This window comes from Nicotiana tabacum, chromosome 13 (assembly GCF_000715075.1).
Source record: "Nicotiana tabacum cultivar K326 chromosome 13, ASM71507v2, whole genome shotgun sequence".
NCBI lineage: Eukaryota > Viridiplantae > Streptophyta > Magnoliopsida > Solanales > Solanaceae > Nicotiana > Nicotiana tabacum.
This window is the reverse complement of record NC_134092.1, coordinates 128,056,181-128,071,566: the sequence shown is the minus strand read 5'-3', so window position 1 is coordinate 128,071,566 and position 15,386 is coordinate 128,056,181. Positions and strand designations below refer to the sequence as shown.

The window sequence follows — 15,386 nt, the reverse complement described above, 5'->3', positions numbered from 1 at the left end:
TGTGAATGTTATTTGATATAAAAATATATGACATTTGATATTCTTTTATCATAGTTATTATTAATTGCTTGATTAATTGAATAAGGTCCTTGATTAAATTTTAAAATTTCCCATCGTGATAGAGATCATGATAATAAAAGTAAAGTCTCTTACAATTTAATCAAAATTTTGTTCTTGATTGTAGGATTATTAATTTGAACATTAGTAATCCGGTTAGATTAATATTTATGTGATCGTCTTTATGGTATAAATATTAGTTGATCTCATTAACTAAATTGCATAGATAGATGATGCATATAGAGATATGATCATTGAACTGACTCATTGGATAATTTCTAATGGTTAGAATTACCATAAACTGTCAATAGGATATTCTCTTGAAGAATGTGATGTAAGAGTTTCCTTTGACCTGAGATCGTCATAGTAATTGACAAGTTATTTCTTGTGTTTTGATACTATACACCTATGGCCCTAGGGCGATAGTTGAAAGGATATTGGGTATGATTAAATGCTTGTAGAATTAGTAATTGATCAAGATGGAATCTGTCAACTCTTGGTAATAAGTTTAAGCTCCATGTTGTCATGAATTGTAAACGGCCAAACTAAGACCTTGGCCAGGGCAATTGAATGAAAGAAGAAACGGATTTCACAGGTCATTCAATGGTCGATTATATTTAACATGAATATATAGTTGGTCGCCTATTAGGATTTGACAGTTGAACCATATCCTAGGGTGACCCAGAGCTATAAGGACAGAAGGAATTACTACATTATTCTTCTATTGGTTCTTGAGAGTAAATTGTATACTTCATTCTATCTGGTCATTAGGGAGTGTTTCTAGACGCCACTCTTGATTAGTATAGTGATATGATCAATTTACTACCGGCTTAGTATTGAACCTATGGGGTCGCACACTAACGAGTGTTCTAATCTTTGCTAAAGGATTAATTATTTGATAACTAAATTAAAGAATTTAATTAGTCAAATAAATTAAATTATTAGTCCAAATAAAATATTATTATATTCTTTGCTAGCACAGAGAATATATTAATATTGTGAACAAATTAAAGTTTTCTATTTAGAATATAATATTAAATTATTTTTCTTGGTTGAAGTATATATATATATATATATATATATATATATATATATATATATATATATATATATATATATGGTTGTAAATCTGTAATGACCCGGCCGGTCGTTTCGGGAGTTATAGCTCCATTTTCTCCATTTTTGTTTTCTTTATGCTCTTAAGCTATATTATGATATACCGGGTTAGTTGGTTCGGGTTCGGAGTGATTTCAGAGTGGAATGAGACACTTAGTCTCTTATTTAGAACCTTAAGTTGGAAAAGTCAACCGGATGTTGACCTATATGTAAACGATCTCGGATGTTAATTATGATGGTTCCGTTAGCTCCGTTAGGTGATTTTGGACTTAGGAGTGCATCCGGACTGTGATTTGGAGGTCCGTAGTAGAATTAGGCTTGAATTGGCGAAATTGAAAATTTGGCGATTTTTGGTCGGCAGTGAAAAATTTGATATCGGGGTCGGAATGGAATTTCGGAAGTTGGAGTAGGTTCCTAGTGTCATTTGTGACGTGTGACCAAAATTTGAGGTCATTCGGACGTGGTTTGGTTGGTTTCGGTATCGGTTGCCGAATTTGGAAATTTAGAAGTTCTTAGGCTTGAATCCGAGGATAATTTGGTGTTTGGATATTGTTTTGAGTGATTCGAAGGTTTGACTAAGTTTGTATGTTGATATATAACTTGTTGGTATTTTTAGTTGAGGTCCCGAGGGCCTCGGGGTGATTCCGGGTAGTTAACGGATTTGTGAAAGTTGGAAAATGCAGCTGAAGCTGCTGCTTCTGCTATTTTCGCACCTGCGGAAGGAAGGATCGCAGGTGCGGGGCCGCTGGTGCGCAGGTGCAAGAAGGCTATCGCATCTGCGAGCCCGCAGATTCGAGACCTGGGGCGCAGATGCGAAAGGAAGGAAGATGGCTGGCTTCGCATATGCGGCGCACCACGCGCAGGTGCGACAGGTTTGCCGCAGATGCGGAACCTGGACGTTTAAGTGACTTGCACATGTGCGGTTGTTTGGACCGCAGGTGCGGTCGTGCGGGTGCGAGTAAAAGGCCGCAGGTGCGAGAAACCTGGGCAGAAGGTACATATTGCACACTTCGCAAATTTTGGTGCATTCTTCACCATTTCTATTCAGTTTTGGAGCTTTTGGGAGAGATTTGAAGAGGGAATCAAGGGGGTTTTCATTGAGGTAAGTTACTTGAGCCCTAATACTCGTACATATGGTGATTTCTCCGTTGTTTAATCATGTAATTAGTGAAAATAAAGGGTTAGGGCTTGGAATTTTTAAGAGTTTAATTTAAGAATTTGAAGGAGTAAATGATGTCGGGTTTGGATAAATTTTATATGTATGTACTTGTGAGTGAATGAGCTTTCTAGTTTTGTAAATTTTGTCGGATTTCGAGACGTGGGTCTGGGGGGCTGGGTTTAAGTCAATTTCGGATTTTGGTCTAATTTGATAGTTTTTCTTGTGGAATTTATTCCATTAGCGTATATTGATGGTATTGTACTGATTGTGAATAGATTTGGAGCATTTTGAGGCCGAGTCCAGAGGCAAGAGCATTGTGGGGTAGAGATTTGACCGGTTTGAGGTAAGTAACGATTGTAAATCTAGTCTTGAGGGTATGAAATACCGAATTTTTGTATCATTCTACTATTTTGGGGTGACACACATGCTAGTGACGGGCGTGTGTGCGTGCACTGTTGGGGATTGTGACTTGGTCCGTCCCGTAGTAACTGTAAAATTGCATATTTTGTGGAAATTATATGATAGTTATATGTTTTAGAAAGATTTTCTGTAAATTGGGCTAAATGCCATGTTTGGGCCTTGTGTCAGTGCTGTTTGGACCCTTAGGGGCCTTTTCTTACTATCCTCTCACTGTTTTCAATTGAAAATCTATACTAAATCATGGTTATACTTGTTTACTGCATAACTCAGTTTTATGACTCTATTTTGATGCACATAAATGTTGTTTTGGGCCAAATGCCCAGTTTTTACTGAAATTCCCGAGTGGCTTGAGAAGTTTATGACTGAGTGAGGCCGAGGGCATGATTTGTGAGGATATTTATAGGATCGGGCTGCACGCTGCAGCATATTTGATATAGGCCGAGGGCCTGAGTGATTTATGCCATGATTTGGCTTGATATAGCGCTTGGGCTGAAGGAGCCCCTCCGGAGTCTGTACACACCCCAGTGAGTGCAGGTACCTACTGAGTGCGAGTGTCGAGTGCTGAATGACTGGAAGGCATGAGTGATTGTGAGATATGGCCGAGTGGCAAGAGTGATTGTGAGGTATGCCCGAGAGGCAAGAGTGATTGTGATGTATGCCCGAGTAGCATGAGTGACTGTGATGTTTGCCCGAGTGGCAAGAGTGATTGTGAGGTATGCCCGAGTAGCATGAGTGATTGTGAGGTTTGCCCGAGGGCCTGTTTATGATTTCATCATGCTTGCTCACCTTTGTATTTTTTCCTCTGTTGGAAAACTGTTGAAAAATATCCTTAAATGATTTTTACCGAAACTGGGTTTAAGCGAGATATTTTGATTCAAATCCTGATTTTAAGAGCATGAGGTATTTATATATATATGGTTGTAAATCTGTAATGACCCGGCCGGTCGTTTCGGGAGTTATAGCTCCATTTTCTCCATTTTTGTTTTCTTTATGCTCTTAAGCTATATTATGATATACCGGGTTAGTTGGTTCGGGTTCGGAGTGATTTCAGAGTGGAATGAGACACTTAGTCTCTTATTTAGAACCTTAAGTTGGAAAAGTCAACCGGATGTTGACCTATATGTAAACGATCTCGGATGTTAATTATGATGGTTCCGTTAGCTCCGTTAGGTGATTTTGGACTTAGGAGTGCATCCGGACTGTGATTTGGAGGTCCGTAGTAGAATTAGGCTTGAATTGGCGAAATTGAAAATTTGGCGATTTTTGGTCGGCAGTGAAAAATTTGATATCGGGGTCGGAATGGAATTTCGGAAGTTGGAGTAGGTTCCTAGTGTCATTTGTGACGTGTGACCAAAATTTGAGGTCATTCGGACGTGGTTTGGTTGGTTTCGGTATCGGTTGCCGAATTTGGAAATTTAGAAGTTCTTAGGCTTGAATCCGAGGATAATTTGGTGTTTGGATATTGTTTTGAGTGATTCGAAGGTTTGACTAAGTTTGTATGTTGATATATAACTTGTTGGTATTTTTAGTTGAGGTCCCGAGGGCCTCGGGGTGATTCCGGGTAGTTAACGGATTTGTGAAAGTTGGAAAATGCAGCTGAAGCTGCTGCTTCTGCTATTTTCGCACCTGCGGAAGGAAGGATCGCAGGTGCGGGGCCGCTGGTGCGCAGGTGCAAGAAGGCTATCGCATCTGCGAGCCCGCAGATTCGAGACCTGGGGCGCAGATGCGAAAGGAAGGAAGATGGCTGGCTTCGCATATGCGGCGCACCACGCGCAGGTGCGACAGGTTTGCCGCAGATGCGGAACCTGGACGTTTAAGTGACTTGCACATGTGCGGTTGTTTGGACCGCAGGTGCGGTCGTGCGGGTGCGAGTAAAAGGCCGCAGGTGCGAGAAACCTGGGCAGAAGGTACATATTGCACACTTCGCAAATTTTGGTGCATTCTTCACCATTTCTATTCAGTTTTGGAGCTTTTGGGAGAGATTTGAAGAGGGAATCAAGGGGGTTTTCATTGAGGTAAGTTACTTGAGCCCTAATACTCGTACATATGGTGATTTCTCCGTTGTTTAATCATGTAATTAGTGAAAATAAAGGGTTAGGGCTTGGAATTTTTAAGAGTTTAATTTAAGAATTTGAAGGAGTAAATGATGTCGGGTTTGGATAAATTTTATATGTATGTACTTGTGAGTGAATGAGCTTTCTAGTTTTGTAAATTTTGTCGGATTTCGAGACGTGGGTCTGGGGGGCTGGGTTTAAGTCAATTTCGGATTTTGGTCTAATTTGATAGTTTTTCTTGTGGAATTTATTCCATTAGCGTATATTGATGGTATTGTACTGATTGTGAATAGATTTGGAGCATTTTGAGGCCGAGTCCAGAGGCAAGAGCATTGTGGGGTAGAGATTTGACCGGTTTGAGGTAAGTAACGATTGTAAATCTAGTCTTGAGGGTATGAAATACCGAATTTTTGTATCATTCTACTATTTTGGGGTGACACACATGCTAGTGACGGGCGTGTGTGCGTGCACTGTTGGGGATTGTGACTTGGTCCGTCCCGTAGTAACTGTAAAATTGCATATTTTGTGGAAATTATATGATAGTTATATGTTTTAGAAAGATTTTCTGTAAATTGGGCTAAATGCCATGTTTGGGCCTTGTGTCAGTGCTGTTTGGACCCTTAGGGGCCTTTTCTTACTATCCTCTCACTGTTTTCAATTGAAAATCTATACTAAATCATGGTTATACTTGTTTACTGCATAACTCAGTTTTATGACTCTATTTTGATGCACATAAATGTTGTTTTGGGCCAAATGCCCAGTTTTTACTGAAATTCCCGAGTGGCTTGAGAAGTTTATGACTGAGTGAGGCCGAGGGCATGATTTGTGAGGATATTTATAGGATCGGGCTGCACGCTGCAGCATATTTGATATAGGCCGAGGGCCTGAGTGATTTATGCCATGATTTGGCTTGATATAGCGCTTGGGCTGAAGGAGCCCCTCCGGAGTCTGTACACACCCCAGTGAGTGCAGGTACCTACTGAGTGCGAGTGTCGAGTGCTGAATGACTGGAAGGCATGAGTGATTGTGAGATATGGCCGAGTGGCAAGAGTGATTGTGAGGTATGCCCGAGAGGCAAGAGTGATTGTGATGTATGCCCGAGTAGCATGAGTGACTGTGATGTTTGCCCGAGTGGCAAGAGTGATTGTGAGGTATGCCCGAGTAGCATGAGTGATTGTGAGGTTTGCCCGAGGGCCTGTTTATGATTTCATCATGCTTGCTCACCTTTGTATTTTTTCCTCTGTTGGAAAACTGTTGAAAAATATCCTTAAATGATTTTTACCGAAACTGGGTTTAAGCGAGATATTTTGATTCAAATCCTGATTTTAAGAGCATGAGGTATTTATATAGATTTCCTGATATGAACGTTATATGCTTTATTGCTCGTCACTACTGCTTAGTCTTTATTTATTGTTGTTACTTACTGAGTTGGCGTACTCACGTTACTCCCTGCACCTTGTGTGCAGATCCAGGTGTAGCTGGACACGGTAGCGGTTATTGAGTGTTCTGGTTGCAGATTTTCCTCGGAGATAGTAAGGTAGCTGTTTGGCGATCGCAGCCCCTGCTTTTCTCCCTCTTATCTTCCTCTAGTTGTATTTAGCTATTTTTCAGGCTTAGTTAGACTTGATATTGTTAGACAGATTGTAGTAGATGCTCATGACTAGTGACACCCCGATGTCGGGCTTTTCTTTCCGCACTTTTGTTTTGATTTGAACTCCTTTATGAAGGTTTTTGTGTTAATGGCTTTGGAATTTATCCTTGAAATAAAAATATCGGTTTGTTTTGAAAATGAGTCGACTTGCCTAGTTCCACTATAGGCGCCATCACGATCGGATTAGTTTGGGTCGTGACAAAATCCCATGAGAGACGTTAACATGAAATCTATTTGTTATGGGATTTGAACTTTTCTTTTAGCAAAATATTAATTAATGACTTATAAGGAAAATCCAATATTGAATTGGATTTGACATTATTACAATCCAACTTTAACGTTGGAATTCATGGAAAGTTCATGTAAAATTAGGCAGACTCAAACCATCCTAGGAATGGGTTCCCGATTTTTCTTTAGAAAAATTCCATAAAGTTTATTTTTGGAATTAAATTTTTATCCTAAATAATTCATTGCCTCAACCAAATGGGAAATGAGTTTATATGTGATGCTATATAAAGGGTGATGGAAAAAATTTGCCGTAATATTTTCTTGAGAAGAAAATTACTTTGTGAAAGTGAGATACTTTGTGAAAGTGAGAGTGCAATACAAAGTTAAGAGAGAAAATACAATTACAAGAAAAGTATTTTTTTGTTCTTCTATCTTCAAGTTGAGATTTTTTAGAAAAGTTTCAACGCAATATTTCATTCAATTTGTTCACGGGTTTCATTGATCAAAGAGTTGATAGCAAGGTTCAGTCTCGGTGTAGATACGCATAGAGTCTTTACAATATCGAAATTTTTTTTGAAACGAGACTCTTTCACGAGGTACGTCTTAGATCCGATCTTTGACATGCAAATAAATTTTAAACACGAAAAAATCTGCCTAGGATTGTTATTGTCTTCTGTTGCGTGTTACGAACATCTATATGCAATCCTACAAATAAATATGAGCAGAAATAGTAGTGAATCAAGGATGGGATGAACCACCAAAGAGTATGGTGAGATAAATGGATCTCGTCATCCTTAATTAGATGTCTCGGTCCTTATAATGGAAAACGTACATAAAAAAAAAACAAATCTAATTTTCCTTGAGGATTTTCCAAACATGTACTTTCTTCCATAACTGTAGTACTAGTGTTATCCTCGTATTCCCTATTTTTAGATCGATATTATTACCTGATGTTTCTTTTGCTTCATTTTTTTTTTTGTCTGTTGTTACTATTTCACGTATTTTATAGTTATTTGTCATAACTGCTGTGATTTTGCTTTATTGAATCGAAGGTAATCTTCCGGAAACAGTCTTTCTATTTCCACAAGATAAAAGTAAAATTCGCATACATATATTACACTTTTCAAATCCCGCATATAAAAATACACTGAATATGTTGTTATTGTTGATTCAAACACTGGCTTTATAGTCATGGAGGCAGAGGATTCTTGATTTTTTCTGCTGAGATTCTTTTTCCATGTTAGCTTTTATTTTGATATTCTTTTTCTGGAAAATGTAAGGCCACTTTGTTTGATTTCTCACTTATTATATATGGCTTGTTGTCACGTTCTCTCCTTTAGCACTGCTCTATCATTCAGCCTATATTGACCCACTACTACCACATTTTTGGTCTTGATTTTCTAATTTTTTTTCCACAAGAACACATAGTATATCACTTGAAAGATAATTATAAGTAAATTCTTTTTATAATAAATGAAGAGGAACATTGGTTTAATTGGTAAAGTTGTTGTCATATGACCAGGAGGTCACAATCATGGAAACAGCCTCTTGCAGAAATGCAGGGTAAGGTTGCGTACGATAGACCCTTATGGTCCAGCCCTTCCCCGGACCCCGCGCATAGAGCGAGCTTAGTGTACCGGGCTGCCCTTTTATTTTTATTTTTTTAATAGTAAATTATGTATTAGTAACAAAAAAGAATAATACAAGTACTTTGAAGGACACTTAAAGTACATTGATTGTAAAAATACGAAAAAGGAAAAAAATAAAAAAAATAAAGAAGGGTAAATGACATGTGACAGCGCGAGTATGCACTCTAATTTTCTTATAATCTGAGTATATACCCTTAAGACGGTATGAGATAAAACTCTAACAAAGGTTGGACTATAATAGAACCTCGTAATATTTAAGTGTGTAATTAGAAAAAGTTTGTGGTAATTATATATTATCCCAAAAGCATTATTTAACTTTTTTCAAAATCCCAAAAGCTTTAGACAAATACTAGATGAAAAAAAGAAGATAATAGATGGCAAGTTATACCTGTCATTATTATATTCAAGTTTGCGTGAAAAATCAAATACCTCCTTCAAGATCCAACTGTATACATTCATTTCATTCTGTGACGTTTTTCTCCAATTATAAGAATATTTACTATCTTATATTGAGATATACTAGTAAATTATCGTGTTAATCTTGTGAAATATTACATCAGCAGATGTCCATAATCAAGAAAATATAACTGGAAAAAGAAACATTTAACCATTATTCATGATGTCATACAATCGAGAATTCTTGTGGAGGGACCAGAACTACCATTAATTCCTCGTGCAGTCTCAAAGTTTTTGAATTTTTTCAATAAATCCAAGCATTATTTCAAGGCTGCTATCATCTGCAAACAAACAATAAAGGTATAATCAAGTCTAATTCCAGTAGATAATTACAAACTAAATTGATAAAAATAAGTAGTAAGTCAAGGAAACGTACGATTCTTCCTACATTTTACTCTGATTGTTAAAGAGTTAGTTTTTTGAGTAAAAATAAATTCGCAATGTTAATAATTAATGACCAAGAAATTACTTCGAAGAAAGTGTTATGTTTGATTTTTAAACCAAGTAGGTAGTAAATTCCAAAACAAAAACTGCACAAGCTACTCACCTAGTTTGGGTATGGTATGGCCTTTAGAATGATGAATCACTTGTGGATCTACAAAACTCTCCAGCAGAATTTCACCATCTTTTTTCTGGAAATCTGTCTCTCCTTCAAAAAGAATAATGAATACATTTATATTAATTGTTCACTTATTTTGAGCACCCACCAACTTGCTGTGTAGTGGTAATTACTACTTCATCTTCAACTAAAAGTCTCGAGTTCGAGCAGGGGCAGACCTATGCTATACCGAGGGGTCACTGACACCCGTAAAGTTCAGCAAAAATTCTATTTTTACATGTATATGTTCTTAGAAAATAGTAATATATTAGTAGTGGACACCCTATATACAAAGTAGATTTTGGTTGAACCTAAAATTGCACTCTTGACCTTCAAATCCTGGGTTCGAGTTCTGGATATAGAGTCAGTCGCCTTTGTTAGAGAGCACTTTAACCTCTAATATAAGACTTCTCAGCGCGAATCCAAATTTAATCGGGTCCCAATGTGAGTATCGGACTAGGTGGGAAACAAGAAAAAAGTCATTTTGAGCACCTAATGTGTGGACTAATATACACATGAGCCTAATGTTAACTAATCTACTTGTCCAAAAAATAACTTGGCTTTTATAGTGAATGACTGTTATATATAGATACTGTTATATATATATATATATATATATATATATATATATAGAGAGAGAGAGAGAGAGAGAGAGAGGGGGGGGTCCAACGGCAGCTAAAACACAAATTGTAATATGTAAGTACCTAAGAAGTGAAGGGATGGGCAGTTGATAGGAGATGAAAATGCATTGGCAGCCAATTGTGGTACCACATATGTAAGCCCTCCAAATTTAGCCCCTGATATTATGATAAGAAACTTTATCTCTGGAACTTTTGTTAGAGCCACTCTTTCCTTTGCATTCCTGGTATTGCTGCACCTAAGGCCACTTAGCATTATATGAGTAGTTGTCACGTGGTACGCTTACTACTCCATAATTCAGCCAAAATTGACCAACAACTACCACAGTGCAAGGCTTCAAGGAATAAGGGCGAAGTGCACAAATAATCACCTTTTAGAGGACTGATATTTAAAAATTAATCGATATTTATCAAGTATTTAAATTTTAGCCGCTTCAAAATCAACTTTAGATATGTGAATCTGAAGTTGAAGTAGCGGGTCTCAAGTTTCAAGATCAGATCTTTGGGTCTAAAATTGGACTCCGCCAACGCCAAACTTCCATTTTAGTGCTCGAATATACTCCCTTCATTGCAACCTTTTTTTGCGTAAATACAAGTAGCGATAAGATTTACATTTAGTAACTAAGTCAATGTCTATTTATTGTTGTATATCTAATGGCCTGGACGCTTGAATTCATTCCACTGCAATCAACTAAATATACTACTGAATTTTTGAAATTGAGCAATTTTTTTCTATATATGCAAAAGAGTCCTATCTCATGAACAACATCAATAGGTCGCAGTCGCATAGTTGAAAAAGTGTCACCATTTGCTGGTGCGGAAATAAGAAGATGGAATTTTTTCGGATTGCTTATATATAATTGAAACATAAAGTGTTTTATTATATATATATCACACGGTTTTACATGAGCCAAGAGTAGATAAAAAGTAATATCCTCAAACGTACACTAGGAAAATAGAAGTGATTTCTAGCACACAAGCTATGATAAGTACAAATTTTACTTATCATATAAAATTAACAAGGTAAATTAAGGTACAGAAACAGACCGTAACATGGTTTTTTACAACATTTCCTTTTCACATATCAGCGTGTAGAACTAACTAAAACCTAGGGTTTGTTCCTGAAATGGTTGAGTGCAACTTGAGCATCACATTTTGCACCTGCAGAAAATGCTTTAAAGAACTCTGGATAGGTAAAAGCTCTGAACACTGGTTCAATATTGCTACAATTAACCAAAGCAGTGGCTGGTTTTATTATAGACTCGGGCGACGGACCAAGAAAAACCCCAATCGTTGTTCGAGCCTCTTTCGCGTGTGTAACTACGCGATGAACTGGAGTTATGAACCTGTCATTGCTTATTACCTGCATTATCGCAACACAAAACTGATAAGAAAATGACCTTAAGCTTAACTCAACATTCTCACGCGCAGGACTGGACATTTGGGTGAAAATAATACGGGTTATCCAGTTTTCGGATTGGTAATTGAAAAATAGCTAGTGTTTGCAAAGTCATTGAAAAATAACCACTATTTTGCTGAAATACAAAAGTTCCAGCGTAATATGCTGGATTATTGTGCTCCTATATATAAACTTCCAACAAATTATATTGGAACTTCAGTACACGGAAAGTTCCAGCATAATATGTTGGAATATGGAGCCCCTGCATATAAGCTTCCAGCATATTATGTTGGAATTTCATCACACGGAAAGTTCTAACATAATATGCTGGATTATGGAGTTTCTGTGTTTAAACTTCCGTCATATTATATTGGAACTCCATCACGTTATAAAATTCCAGCACATTACGCTAAAATCTCATACGTAAAAAATTCGAACTCTAGCATATTATGCTAAAATATATTCGGATTTTTAAGGGTGTTATTGTTCATAATTAGCACCGAAAAGTACTTGGATATACCTTTAATTGTAGACCAGGAATAACAATTAGAGAATCAGTAACAGGGTGAACGCCTATCCATTGGCCATCCTTAAGGATTTGAAGTCCAGGGACATCACATTGGTGAAGTAATGTTATGAGATTTGGATCAGAATGTACTGGCATTCCCAGTGTCAAACTTGGATCAGGGCATGGGATATGATGATTCACTGATATCAAATGAGTTTTACTGATTTCACCTTCAAAATACCCTGATTCTAGTCCTAATCCTTTGCATATCATTTCCAGAATCTTGTACAATAGCTTCCTCGTTTCGATGGAATATTCACCCACGACTTCTCTAGAAAAAACCAAAATAAATATATATAAGGATCAGATGCGGAATCAGGATTTGAAATTTTTGGGTTCTAAATTTGGCTCATTTTAGCGAAAATTCCTAAAATATTCTTCGTGTCTTGTACTGTTTACCTTTGCTTTTTGCAAAAATTAGCTCCAAGTTCTTTTTGAAAGTAGATAGGGGCTATTTATGCAAATATAGCCTTTTGGGTCCTTTTTACTTGTTCACATCCATTTTTTTTGTTGCAAAAATGGCCCTAAATTCTTTTTCAAAAGTAGATTTGGGCTTACCAGCAATGCCTTTGACATGATAGGCAGGCAACATAGATATGAAGACCTTAATGATCGTTTTAGAAGTAGCGGTTTACCACCTTAGTGATCGTTTTAGAAGTAGCAGTTTACCAGCTTGACGACTCAAAGCAAGGTCGAAATTCATTTTCTACCGCAATGGAGTCCATTTATTGAGTCCAATTTAGTGGTCATTTTTTCAAATTAGCCCTAAATCCTTTTTTGAAAAGTAGATAGCTGCTATTTTGCAAAAATAGCCTTGAATCCCCGTTTTAATCTGTCCCAAGGATCGTTTTTGCAGAAAATTATTTTTGAATCAAATAGGGCCTGATTAGGATCGTTTTGCACTAATAGTCCAAAATTCTTTTTGAATCAAATAGGGGCTGCTTTTGCAAGAATTGTCTCGGGTCTGAAACACAAGGATGAAAAATATGTACAACAGAGACATATATATATATATATATTACCTATATTTGATTGGCATATTAGGCCAAGACTGAATGTTTTCCTCTAAAGGATGGCAACGATGAGTAAAATTATCTCTCCAGTAATGAAACTCTTCATTGTCATACGATAATGTGCTAGAATAGATCCTGCAACTTTTGTTGATGTCATTTGAGTAAAATTTTGCCTTGTATTCACCTGGCAATTTGAAGAACTCCTTGTACATATTCATGGTCCCATCCATTAGATTTTCAGATACTCCATGGTTTATCACCTGATTATATGTAAAAGAACATATTATTAAGCAGTAACTTAAGAAATACATTAAAAATGCATAAATTAATAATTTAAGACCCAGTAACTTAAAAAGACTAGAATCCTTAACCCAACAACAACAACAACAAAAAATCCAGTGAAATAAGTCTCACAAGTGGGGTGTGCGTGAGGAGGGTAGTGTGTACGCAGAGCCGGCTCTAACAGTGTATGGGGTAAGGCAAGTGCCTTAGTCCCCCAATTTTGGGGCCCCCATTTTTTAAGAATAATATATATTTTATAGATTTATAGATTTTTCTTTTTAATATATATATATATATATATATATATATATATATATATATATAAAGAAAGAAAAACTTTTAGATATATTTTTTAATAAAGTAAAGCTTAAAATAGTAGAAAAATAGTTGTCACTTTGATTTGATTTGTCAACTCTACTTTTTACTCTTCTTCCCAAGTAATCCCAACCCAACTTTTCAAATCTACTTCATTCCTCTTTATTCATGCTCATCTTCTTAATTCTTTCTATTAGATTTCTTTCTTTCTTCAAGACTCCAACAAGCCAACAACTAGATATTTTGGAATCAAAGTTTTCAAACTTTTTGAATCAGTCAGTCATTGGGTAATATCATTCTAACTTTCTCTAGTGTTATTTTTATTTTATTTATTATTTTATTAATTTTACTCTGTACATATTGTTTAAATTTTTTTTAAAATATAAATATGTCAACAAAAAAATATGCATCTAGTTATTCAAAACCATCTTGGCACCAATAGCTAGATTCTAGAAGAATAGATTTTAAATAAAAATATATATTATAACGTTCCTATAAATACTTAGGCCCCATATTAAATTTTCGACTTAGGCCCTACGTGCGCTTGAGCCGCTTCTGCGTACACGCAGACTTTACACCTACCTTAGGAGAATAAAGAGGTTGTTTCCGATAGATCCTTGGCTCAAGAAAGAAGGAAAGAACTAGTAGAGACAAGCAATTCTAACATCAAGGGCCATAAAGAAAATAACAGCAAACTAAGAGTTAGAAAATAAATGGAATGAAGCACTAGCAATAAGCATCAACCACAACAAGAAACTAGGAAACCAACTCAGTTGATAATAAGAAAACATGTACAATTTGTAATCTAAGTACAAGAAAACACTACCAAACTAACCCTACTACCCTCTGTACGGAATACTAGCTCCACCTACGCTTTTAAGGAATGTGTTACCCCAAAATAGGACGTTTCGAAATTTGGTTAGTCAGGACTCAAAGCAGACACTGAATACTTGCTGAGAAACCAAATTAATAAACAAAAATTATACCTGAAAGAATCCAAATTTTTGGCATGCGCTAATAACTTGCTGAATTATCTCAGCTGGATGATTATGGTCCAAGTCTATCACTGGTATATTATTACAAACAGGAAATTCAAGCTTCCCTGGTCTACTATCTAGTGGGAAAATGTATGTTTTAGGCACAGATTCAACATTTGACCAGTTTGACGTCAAGACTTCCATTTTCTTGATTTTTTGATCTCTTTCAAAAAGATACTTTTCTTGCTTGTTTAATTCTGTTTGTACATAGATGATCTATATATATAACATGAGTAATCAAATGATTTTGTTATTATTAATTAAGGAAGGAGTACTATAAATTGTTATTAATTAAGGAATGAGTACTATCAATTAAACAAAGAGATTTCATTTTCAAGATGTAAGGACAAGGCCATTATTAAAGAGTATCAAACTTTTAGATTCCTTGAGCCTAGTACCGAACAAGTATAGGAGTTGCATCATTAAAGGAGTAAATTCAATTTAATTCCATTAGCCTTTAGGGGTCGTTTGAAAGAATGTATTAAGGAAAATAATATGTGTATTAGCTTTGATATTGTTAGTCCTATGTTTGGTAGTTTCTTATTAGTTATATACTATATTCAGTATTATTCTTATAAATATCAAATCATGACATTAGCAGTATCATGATTATTAATACATGGATAAGCATGTGTAAAGTCAGAACTGTTCTTTTAAAACCTTTATTATACCAAACCAAATAGTCGATAAGAAATAATCTCAGCATAACTAATCTGGTAAATGAGCGGGTTGGGCTGAATTTGGGC

At 36.2% G+C, this 15,386-nt stretch overlaps 2 protein-coding genes across 2 annotated transcripts; both read right to left on the bottom strand.

Annotated features, from left to right (window-relative positions):
• Positions 1-8,877: 8,877 nt before the first annotated feature.
• Positions 8,878-10,282, bottom strand: LOC142168354 (uncharacterized). Its single transcript, XM_075229031.1, has 3 exons — positions 10,093-10,282; positions 9,338-9,439; positions 8,878-9,071 (listed from the first exon to the last, which is right to left on the bottom strand). The coding sequence occupies exons 1-3, from the start codon at positions 10,280-10,282 to the stop codon at positions 9,016-9,018; spliced, it is 348 nt and encodes a 115-aa protein (XP_075085132.1). The 3' UTR covers positions 8,878-9,015.
• A 604-nt stretch (positions 10,283-10,886) lies between these two features.
• On the bottom strand, positions 10,887-14,848 carry LOC107799334 (hyoscyamine 6-dioxygenase). Its single transcript, XM_016622433.2, has 4 exons — positions 14,590-14,848; positions 13,016-13,266; positions 11,946-12,264; positions 10,887-11,389 (listed from the first exon to the last, which is right to left on the bottom strand). Exons 1-4 carry the CDS (start codon positions 14,782-14,784, stop codon positions 11,135-11,137), a joined length of 1,020 nt encoding a protein of 339 aa, XP_016477919.2. The 5' UTR covers positions 14,785-14,848; the 3' UTR covers positions 10,887-11,134.
• Between the last annotated feature and the right edge of the window lie 538 nt (positions 14,849-15,386).

Coding starts and splice junctions, on each gene's coding strand:
- LOC107799334 (XM_016622433.2), bottom strand. CDS start 14,784: ATGGAAGTCTTGACGTCAAACTGGTCAAATGTTGAATCTGTGCCTAAA. Junction 13,267..14,589: donor AAAAATTTGGATTCTTTCAG/GTATAATTTTTG, acceptor ACATATAATCAG/GTGATAAACCATGGAGTATC. Junction 12,265..13,015: donor AATATGCCAATCAAATATAG/GTAATATATATA, acceptor GGTTTTTTCTAG/AGAAGTCGTGGGTGAATATT.
- LOC142168354 (XM_075229031.1), bottom strand. CDS start 10,282: ATGCTAAGTGGCCTTAGGTGCAGCAATACCAGGAATGCAAAGGAAAGA. Junction 9,440..10,092: donor CCCATCCCTTCACTTCTTAG/GTACTTACATAT, acceptor TTCTTTTTGAAG/GAGAGACAGATTTCCAGAAA. Junction 9,072..9,337: donor CCATACCATACCCAAACTAG/GTGAGTAGCTTG, acceptor GTTTGTTTGCAG/ATGATAGCAGCCTTGAAATA.